Source organism: Rhea pennata, chromosome Z (genome assembly GCF_028389875.1).
Source record: "Rhea pennata isolate bPtePen1 chromosome Z, bPtePen1.pri, whole genome shotgun sequence".
In the NCBI taxonomy this organism is placed as follows: domain Eukaryota; kingdom Metazoa; phylum Chordata; class Aves; order Rheiformes; family Rheidae; genus Rhea; species Rhea pennata.
Genome location: NC_084702.1, coordinates 40,417,694 through 40,428,092, shown reverse-complemented (window position 1 = coordinate 40,428,092; position 10,399 = coordinate 40,417,694). Strand labels below are relative to the sequence as shown.

At 43.6% G+C, this 10,399-nt stretch overlaps 1 protein-coding gene across 1 annotated transcript in view; it reads left to right on the top strand.

Annotated features, from left to right (window-relative positions):
* Positions 1-247: 247 nt before the first annotated feature.
* Positions 248-10,399, top strand: part of LVRN (laeverin) — a 34,235-nt gene continuing 24,083 nt past the window's right edge. Inside the window, exons 1-3 of the mRNA XM_062599952.1 lie at positions 248-843; positions 7,231-7,373; positions 8,559-8,698. Of these exons, the coding sequence (XP_062455936.1) occupies positions 248-843; positions 7,231-7,373; positions 8,559-8,698 (879 nt within the window). The remainder of the gene's footprint in view (positions 844-7,230; positions 7,374-8,558; positions 8,699-10,399) is intronic.

Sequence of the window (10,399 nt, the reverse complement as noted above, 5' to 3'; positions counted from 1 at the left end):
CAGGGAGGAAGAGGGCCGCGGCGGAGCGCGGGGCCGAGTCGCGGCGCAGGGCTCGGGGCACCGCGCCGGCAGGTGCCCAGGGGCCGGGCCGGGCCGGGCCGGGCCGGGCCGGGGCGGCCCCCCGCTCCCCGCGGCCCGCCCCCGGCGGCACCGCGATGCCGCCCGCCCGGCGCCCGCCCTCCGCCGCTCACTCCCCCGCGCCGCCGGCCCTTAAGTAGCGGCGCGGGCCGGGCCGGCCGCTGTCGCCATGGGGCTCCGCACCGCCTCCGGCGTCTACCTGGGCCGTCGCGCCGCCGCCCTGCTGGCCGCGCTGCTCGTGGCGCTGCTGGCCGCGCTGCTGGCGCTCGCCGCCCTCTACGGCCGCTGCCGGCAGGAGGCGCCGCCGCCTCGGCGCTCGCCCGCCGCGGGGGCGTCGCCGCCGCTGCCGCCCGGAGGCAGCGGCTCGCCGGCGGCCGAGCGGCGCCTGCCGCCGCACCTGGTGCCGCTGCACTACGAGCTGGAGCTGTGGCCGCGCGTGCGGCCGGGGCAGGCGGCGCCCTTCGCCTTCAGCGGGCAGGTGAACATCACGGTGCGCTGCCGCCAGGACACGGGCGCCGTGGTGCTGCACAGCGCCGGGCTGCGGAGCCGCGGCGCCGCCGTGCGCGGGCCGCTCGACGAGCCCGGCGCCGCCGTGGAGGTGGCGGCGCTGCGGCAGGAGGAGGCCGAGGAGCAGGTGGTGCTGGAGCTGCGCGGGCGGCTGCGCGCCGGGCGGCGCTACGTGCTGCAGCTCGCCTTCCAGGGCAGCCTGGCGGAGAACCTCAGCGGGCTCTTCCTCATCCGCTACACGGACCGGGGCCGTAGCAGGTGGGCAGCGGCGGCCGCCCGGCGGCGCGGGGGGCCAGGCAGCCTCCGCGGCGGCGCCCGGCGGCGGGCGCGAGGACTGGGTGCCCGGGGCGCCATTTTGGCTCTCCCCGGCGCCATCTTGCCCCCCGGTGCCATGGGCTCCCGGCCTGGAGCCCGGGTGTTGCTGGCTGCGGTGCCTGTGGCAGGTGCCACGCAGGGGCCAGGGCTGCCTGCGGCCTCCCCTGGTGGGTTTGCTCTGGGTCCCGCAGCCCCGTAGCTGGTCCCTTGCAGAGCCCAGCTCGGGGCTGGCCCAGTCCCCTGACGTCTTGGCAGGCGTTCGCTCCTGCCGGCGCTAGCCGCGAGCCACCGCGTGCTGCGAGGGCTGCGCGGAGCTGCGGTTAGCTGTTTGTGCCAGCTGTCTGTTTCCCCCACACGTACCCTTTTGGGTTGCTCTCCCAAAAGATGGGTGTGTGCTGCTCGGTGGTTGTCCTCCTCTCCGGTAAGCACCAAGCAGTCGGCCCCGGCTCCGCGGCGGGAGCTCGCGTGGCCGCGTGGGGCGGTTTGCAGAAGCTGTGCGGGGGCTCCCGGTCAATGCGTGCTCCTCAGGCTCTGCTAACCAAACACCTGAGGTTCTTTCCAGCTTCATGTTTCAGGCCTGTGTTAACTCGTGGCTTGCAGAAGGTCTGTGCTCAAATTCAAGGTGAAATAAAAGTGCTTAGGTTTCACCCCAAACTCTGCAAAAGCAAGTCCACCGAGCCGCCCACGGCTGCTGAGCCTTCCTGTTTTTCCCTGTTGCCTCCCTGTTGTGCTGGGCTGCTTTTCTACTCTGTTGCCTGTCTCCAAGTTGGCTCTAACAGCTCTCTTCACCACTCTTGCCTTCCCCCCTTCGATAAATGTCCCTTAAAGCAGCTGTCCTACCTCTTTCCCCAGCGCCTTATCAGGGCTCTTCCTTCTCTTACCCCAGGTTATTTTTTTGGAGTGAAATTGTGTCTCCTTTTGCCAAACCACAAAAGGCTTAAGGGAAAGGTAAAAGACGTCTATCTCAACCAACCAAGCAAAGTTTCTGAGACAACATCCAGTCTCTCTTTTTTTACCCTCTACTAACGATGAGGGACTGGACAATACTTATATGCACGTCCTGGGGGTCCATCTGCCTACCTGCATCTGTGAGGAATTAATCTAGAGTTCAGGATTTGGGTAGTGTACTTGGGCATGCCTTCAGACATACCAAATGTATACATCGCAGCCATATGGTGTTACAGGATGTGTTGTAGCTTCGGAGAGCAGGAGTTCACGGGTGCTTTTTGCATATGAAGTTGTTCAGATGCCATCAATGGGTATGTGTGTGTTTAATGTGATTTCCTTAATGAGTGCTACTCTTGATGATTTATTTATTTGGAACTTTGAAAGTAGTATTAGCACAATGTGACTTTATCGAGTAGTCAATCACTTTGACAATCTTTTTTTTTAATCTCAAAAAATACTTTTTTTTTTTTTTTTTTTAACTGGGAATCTCCTCAGTGTGAATTTCATCCTAAATTTCTGGATGTGAAACTTGCTAAAGAAAAGTGAAACTTAACACCATGATTTTAATAGTTCTTGTTGAAAATGGATCTCTCAAGATAGAGTTTAAAGTAGAGGCAGATAAATGGCTTATTTAAAGTTTTTCTTTTTAATAATTAAAGATATAATGAATTGCTGAGCACTCACACAGTGAGTTGGAAGAAGCACTAGAATTAAAATTCAAGAGTTCTTGTTCCTCAGCCAATAGATAATATTCAGTTACCCTCAAGATCCACGTGTACCTGCCCCTACAGGAATAATACTAATAAGAAACCCTGAAATAAAGTTAACTTCTTTTTATGGAAACAGGATTGTGTGACTTCTTTTTTTGAATTATTATTATTATTTTTTTCTCTGTATAATGAGTAGGCTTTTCAGCTGCCAGCTTGTATGTAAATCTTCACTGATACCGTTGTCTTCCACATCTGGAAAATTTAACCTTGGTAAATTTTTTAAGGAAAAATACAATATAATCCTAAGTTATTTTATAAAGTATACTCAGTTTTTCTTTAGCCATTACTTTGTCATTCGTAGGACTATTTATCCAACTTCTGAGCTTAAGGAAAAGATAGAATGCTTTGTTTAATTTACATTTAAAAATTAATGTTCTAAATATGTAAGAATGCAACAAGTATTTAATTATTCAATACTGCATCAAATTACTTTTTGATACCATATTAATTCATCCAAATCCTACCGAAGAAATGTGTAAAATTCAAAGGATCTAAAAGGGATCTATTGCAAATTTGTGACATAGTAGGAAAAACAAAGGAATGTTTTAAAATCATTAAAACAATGTGCATAGTCCAATTTGGAAGTGTTTAAAGAATTTATGGCAATTGTTCCATTTTAATCTTAACTTGTGAAGCACTAATGAAATGTGAGATTGCCATCTGGTTAAAGAGATGCCGGTAGTATTCAGACACTGGAATAAATCAAAAGAAATCCACTGACTACAGAATAACATTGTTTTGGTTACTTGTTCCTGCTTGCATTCCTGATATTCTTAAATGGATTTTACATATCCTTTCTACTTTAAAAATGCTTTCTCTGAATCCGGAGCGTGCAACAGTATCTTGTTTTTTTTTTTCCTTTACTAAGGATGAAGTCCTCATTCCACCGTAGTGGTTTTGCAGTCTGCTGGGATCCAATTACACTGAAGAGGTTTTGCCCTCCTTTTTCAGAGGAGATGATTTTGAGGTCTATCTTTTGTAAGCTCTGACAGGCTGTTAATGATGTAAGAAGTTGAATTCTGTTGGAGGATCTAGTAGATCAGGAGCTATTTAGGAGCGTTAGGAGTCTTTCAGCTTGGGGCTGTCCGTACAAATGAAGCTGATTAGGATGTTGGGAGGAAACTGCCGCCCCCCTGCAGACTGTTCTGTAGCTCTTTCGAAGTGACTTTCACTTGGCCCCAGCAGACCTTTTGGGATCTGATTCCTTTCTGAGCTGCGGACTTCTCTAGTCCACTCTAAGACCAATCAAGTCTGTAACTTAAAACCACCAGCTGTAACAATGTACTGTTTATCTACGGTCAAGCAGATTTTTGTACTTATTGTATGTGCTAGAAATTGTAATGGCTTTTATAATTTGTGCTTGTGAAACTACTGGAGAGCTCTAATACAGGGGTGTTTAAGCACCAAATGGCAAGCTTTCAGGAGATAGCTGGATCCTGAAGAGAAATGAAGCCACCGAAATGTTTATCGGGTCTGACGTTGGCACCTACAGATTTCTTAGTCAGATATCTGTGTTGCCCTTTGCAGATTGTCAAAATTAGCTGATGAACACAAAGTGCCTTTCCCTGTTCTCTCCAAATCAGAGGTAAAGCACACTGACAAGGTAGTGTGGGAAAGTTTTCTTTGTAATGAGAATACCCTACTAGTTTCAGAAAACAGATCAAACCCAACCTTACAAACAAATCAAAACCAAACCTTACTCAATTTCCAAGACAAAAATTGCTCGTGATCTGTTTGATCATAGGTAATAATGTGCATTTTTACTCTTGACAATTTGTGCTACAAACCTGATCAGGTCTTACACCTGATGCCTGTCTGGATACCACGCAGCCCTGTCTGCAGTGCTCATAGCAGCAGAGGAAGTCAAAAAGGAGGTTATTCCTACTTGCCCAGTACAAAGTATCTGGAGGGCTTCCCTTTTGAATGCGGAATCTATGCTGTACTTACAGCTGGGAGAGTTCATGCCAGGATCAGGGTAGAAAGATGTGGAAACCATCCTTGCCCTTTTGTAGCAGTGCTGGCTTAAATATATGCAGCATGGGAGGTTTGCTTTAGCATTGCTCTGCACGCAGAGCCCTCAGCTGCTGTGAAAGAGTTCGTGTAACCCTGCGGTTACCAGGGTACCTGCAGTGAGTACAGTAAAGTGCAGGCTGTATGTCAATGTTCATGTCAGAATTTCAAAATTCTATGAGAATTTTGCTTAGTACCCATTCTGCATGTATTGTCCTCCATGATACTGTGCAAATTCTGTATGGATACTTGACTAGATAGGGCTGGTGTTAATAAGCATCTCAAAATGTGATCAAACACAATATTTAGTCTTTTTTTTAGTCAGTTGCTTACCTGCCAAATACTAGAATGACAGAAAATAGGATTAGAATGGCAACAGTACAGTTAATTATGCCTCAGAACAGGGACTCTTAAATTCTTAACTCTGTTTTCTTTAACTTTGTGGGTAAGACCATCAAAGTCATTTGACAAAAATCACAACAAGTAAAACACCTGATGTTTTCTTGGGTTGCATGTTAGCATTGAGTGCTGGTTATCTGAGGAAAGGACTGGTTGTGGGAGACAGCTGCTGCATACAACTTACAACATTCTGCTCACTCTAAAACTCTTAGCAGCTTTATGGTTTATTTTATGGATTAAATTCTGGTATGGTTTTTAATATGCAAAATACAGCTGCATAAGGTGTTAGCACAAAAGTATTATACTATGACTATTACAAATAACATTGTTTTAGTTAGAAGGGCATTTTAGAGAAAATAACCTTCTTATATCTCATAAAACATTTCTTCTACAATGATGTTTATCAGGCAACATAATGTCCACTAGTTGTGTTATACATGAAACTTTCTTCATTTTACCTTGTTATTTAGACACCAACTGAAAATAATTGATGCAGCTGAAATTGGTAAAGGTTTAGACTAAGAAATCCAATTATCTGTTTAGATCTTATTAGAAATACTGTGATTTTAGTTTTCTTTTTCTACAAGAAGGAGGCATTGTATTTATAAAAATTATTTTAAAGAAAATGAATCGGTGCACAAAACTGAATCAGAGTAGAGGAAGAACTTATCTATCTGCATAAGCAGATAGATACTATGCTTAGGCTTTTTTGAAAATGAAATTCCATTTGGGTAATTTCTTTTGTAATAAAGTTGCAGTGTGGAATAAAGTTTGCTGGTGATCCAGTTCATGCTAATACCTCCACCTTTTCTAAAAGCAAGCAAAACCCCCCAACAGTGACTCATTCTGACAAATCACATGAGGTAGTGTTTGAGAAATGAGTTATTTGTATTAACAGACATGGAATCTTTTCATTTTTCTTCTTACTTGGTGACCCACTGAAAAATAACTTTTTAATCCTTCCTCATATTTCGTTTTACGATCATACTTTGGCCTCATACGTACTATATTCTGCTCTTGAACAACAGTTCTTGCACGCAGTAGGCCAAATTCACTCTGTGTCTGTGTTAGTTTCTGCTAGCAAGGAGCCTCTAGAGACTGTAATTCACTGGTGCTGGGAATTTGCAGGAGTGAGGTTCTTAAGTGTTTCCTATAACCAAGCTGTAACCATATGCACAATTGCATGCACAAAAGCTTTGCTGCCTGGGAAGATGGTGAAGCTAGAATAGGAGTACTTTCAGTGACTGATTCCTCAATGAAGTGGCCTGTTGCTTTTGTTGCTCCTTTCTAACCCCTGGCAGAGATTAAAGTTGTCCTCTGTTGTGAACAACGTAAAGGAGGGCAGGAAACAAAACTCAGGTCTCAAATGAAGCTTTTAGCTGCTTTAGTAAGGAAGCTGATGGCTGGCACAGCATGTACCTGACTGCAGTTGTTCAGGTCCTTAAAGAATGTTTCTGTATTAATAGGCATGAAGTCAAGAGGCACTGTGCTGCTCCCCCTTGAGCTAATCCTCACTTCAAAACAGATACCATGGTCCTGGTAGTCACTGTGCATCGGTGTGTGTTGTTCAACATGGAGTCTTTAAATGTCGTAAATTGTATTATGGTGTGGTGTCAAGCTATGTCTGTTACATGCAAAGTATACCTTGTTTTGAGACTATGATGCTTTTGTGCACTAGTTGTGCACCTGTTGACATTAATTGAGCTCTGAGCCATCAGCAAGGAGGAGGGCGTAGAGTAGATGGGCTGCAGATATTTTCATCATGGTTTTCCTAACTGTGCTGTTTGGATTTGCTCTGAGCAGAATTAGATAATAGCAATTGAAAGAGCAACAGCCATACATCTGTTAAAGTACTTCCTCTGTGCAAAACTTTTCTAGTTTACTTTCTAAGACTATATTGATTAAAGCTCAAATAATCAAAATATGATATCCAGAAAAGCCTGTGAAGGGGAAAAAACCATAACTCAATTGAATAAGGAAAAAAAAAAAAAACCCAACAGCAACCCGAAAACCTACTTTCCTTTAGAAGCCTCCAAACTGAAGTGTCTGATGAGGAGGGGATTTAACTATGATTTTAAATAATAACCAAATCTTTTCCAAATCTGCATATTTGTTTTTTATCATTTGGCATTTTTGTGCACTCTGTGTTGATTTTGATCAGCCATAACATGCTGGATTAATCTTATTTGTGTTTTCAATATAGTATGCTGATTGCATCCCACCTGGAACCAGCATATGCCAGGATGGTTTATCCATGCTTTGATGAACCGGCTATGAAGGCCACGTTTAGTATCAGAATTGTCCATGACCCAAGCTATGTGGCTCTTTCCAACATGCCTGCTATTGGTAAGTAAACAACAAGTAGACTTCTGTGATTTTTTTTGTTTGTTTTTCCTCAAATTACCTTAAAGATGTAATTTATCTGAATAAAGGATAACTTTATTCTGTGCAATAGTGTTCTGTTGTCCATGGGCTAGTGCTTTGAAAATGCACAGACAATCTGTGCCTATAAACTTAAATTCTCAGGCAGATATTCATAATCAATGCCTTTGGCAATAATTCAGGATTCTCAGTTGAGAGGTGCTCTTGTCTGGTAGCTGAGGGCTGGATTCGGTTTGATTCTTAATATCTCTACTGCACAGCCAATGTATCTTACTGCATGACCTCTCAGGAAAAAAAAAAGGTGGCTTCAGAAGTTTGTGGAAAACCTGTAATTGAGGTACTAATGGATTGTTTTCATTTTATGTAGACTTTAAGATGTATTTACAGCATATGAAAAAGTCTTCTACTTGGCAAAGAGACTATAGTCTCTTGTATATATATGCAGTAAGAATTACATATAATTACATATAATTCTGTGGCAGTGTCCGTCCTTTGCTTTGCTGGGCTTTGTGTGGAGTGCAGGCTCAGCTTCCAAACAAATTCAGTAAATTAGTATTTCTACAGGAAGATGCAGGATCTCTTTCCTGCTTCTTAATGGAGCTTTTCTTTAATTCCTTGCCATGAATCTTTATTTTTCACCTAAATAATTTTCAGCAATAAGAAGGAAGATTTGAGATTTGCACAGAGGTTAAATAACTTACGAATTGTAGTAGATAGCATCTGTGCAAGAATAGCTTAGAAGCATTTTTTTTTTCTTGCAAGAATCTTTCCCACTATTATTTTTTTCTCCTTATATAGACAGAAGATATCTGATTAAGAACTTAGGCACATATGACCTATATTTGAATGATGAATATGCAGCATAGGATAAATTTTCACAGTTTGTCCGCATCCTAAAACTGATGCTGTTTGATATACTTTAAAGGCTTGAGTTAAGAAGCTCAAGAGTGAATTTTTGGTGTTTGCCTGAAAGGTCACAACTCTGGTATGGGGTAGTAGCAGAGAGGCTGGCTGCTTGCCTGCTACTGGAAGCATATGAAGTTAGTGCAGATCTGCACTAAATCAGAGGTGGAAAAAACATGCAGGAAACAAAATTTCTTGTTATACAAGAGTGATGGTTTGAATATTCCTTTGATACTTTTTTCTTAGATGTTTCTGAAATTAAGGATGAAAATGGAAGCCTGTGGACCGTTACTACATTTAATACTTCGCTGCAAATGTCAACTTACATAACTGCTTTTGTGATTTGTGATTTTGATTATGTCACCAGAACTGAGCGGGGAAACGAGGTAAATACAAGGCTGTATAACACATTGCACAGTTTACAACAGGAAAAGGCTCTGTGCTGCATTGTATGCTTTAGAAGATACCACAAATATTAATCATGCTTTTCATTCCAAAAGTATTTGCTTATGTAGCAAAACTGTTAATGTTTATTCTAGAAATATTTCTACAGAAAGTTTCTTGTATAAACTAGTGTGTTATCCTGTCATGATCATTTCATAGGTATATTCTGAGATGATTCTACAAGCACATATTGGATGCATGTGTTAACACTTTAGGGGTGGTTACTCTGCATGTGGTACTGGGTCTGAATCTTCATAGATGGTTATTTGGTTTTAATTGGAAGAAATACCTATTTCTGCTGCTGTTTAGTGTCTTGTAATGACCTTGGTAGAAGCAATGTTGTGCTCCAAGCCTTTTAGGTACTTATTTTTTTTTGCAATGGGCACATTTTTTTTAGCTTTCTAAAGTAATTCTTTTCTGTTTGAAGCTTCTTTATACTGTGAGTATTCTGTTTTCCTGCTATACTAGAATTGCCAAAGCTTCTTGAGAGAAGCTGTAAAAAATACTATAATAGCATTAGGTGTTTAGTTTGTCTTATTTTGTTAAAAGCCAATGGAACAGGTATGTTAGTTCTGTGGTTACTTCATTGTCATCCTGCTGGGGAAAGGCAGGACAAGGTGAGAGGATAGCGCAGAGGTGCAATAGGAAGCACAGTATTATCTCCTTTGTAAAGGCGGGGCTTGGACTTGTTTGTCATATCTATTGTCTCCTCTACAAAACAAGTTGATTCTCATAGCTGTGATTGTGATACTTTCTTCTTGGACTGACATGTACTGGTAGCAGTCAGTAAAGCAAAGCGTTTGAACTGATGTTTTTCAGAAGGAGAGGAGGGAAGAAGCATCCCAAGTATGCTGTCAAATAGGAACAGGGTGGTTTTTTTTCCTTTGGGTTTCAGACAGATGTTCAGTTTATCCCTTTACAGTGTGTTTGCGAGTGAGCAATTCATTGCATCTGTTTTAATACTTCCAGCAAGTAATTTACAATCCCAAGCAATTTACAATCCCAAGCCATGACATTTCAAAGCTTGCTTTCAGTTTAGGTTTTTAAGTCTGTTCATTATTTTTAGTTGCAAAATGAAGTGATCAGGTCTTTGACACTCCTGAAACCTCGGCTGAAAGGAGGGGCTCAGAGGCGGAGGATACTTTGCTGACTGAATATTCTTTATTTTTCCCTTTGTAAATTAAATCTTGGTGCTTCCACAATTGTGCTACTACAATTTGGCTGTGCAACCCTATTCTAAGACCGTGTACTGCATTTAGATGCACAAAGTGCAGGTTTTTTGAGCTGCTAGGCACCTTGGGGTTTGCCATCTGGAAATGTATTCCTGTCTTTAGCCTCCATGACTTTGGGCAAGCAGCTGCCCATTTCAGTACCATGGCATCGCAAATGCCATCAGACAGCCAGATGTGAAACATGGGCACAGGAAAGGAAAGCTTTGCTTGCTTCTGCTGTCTCCATTACTTAGAAGTAGAGGTGGCTTCTGCTGAGAGGGGCCTTTCTCTCTAGCAGCAGCCAGAGAAAAGTTCTCTCTGTCTCTGGCTATGAGAAAGTCCAAGTGGGATGTTTGAACAGCAGATGCTCTCTAAACATCACTTTGCTTCTCTTCAGGGACCCAGTGGTGGGCTGAAGGAAAACTTGTCCCC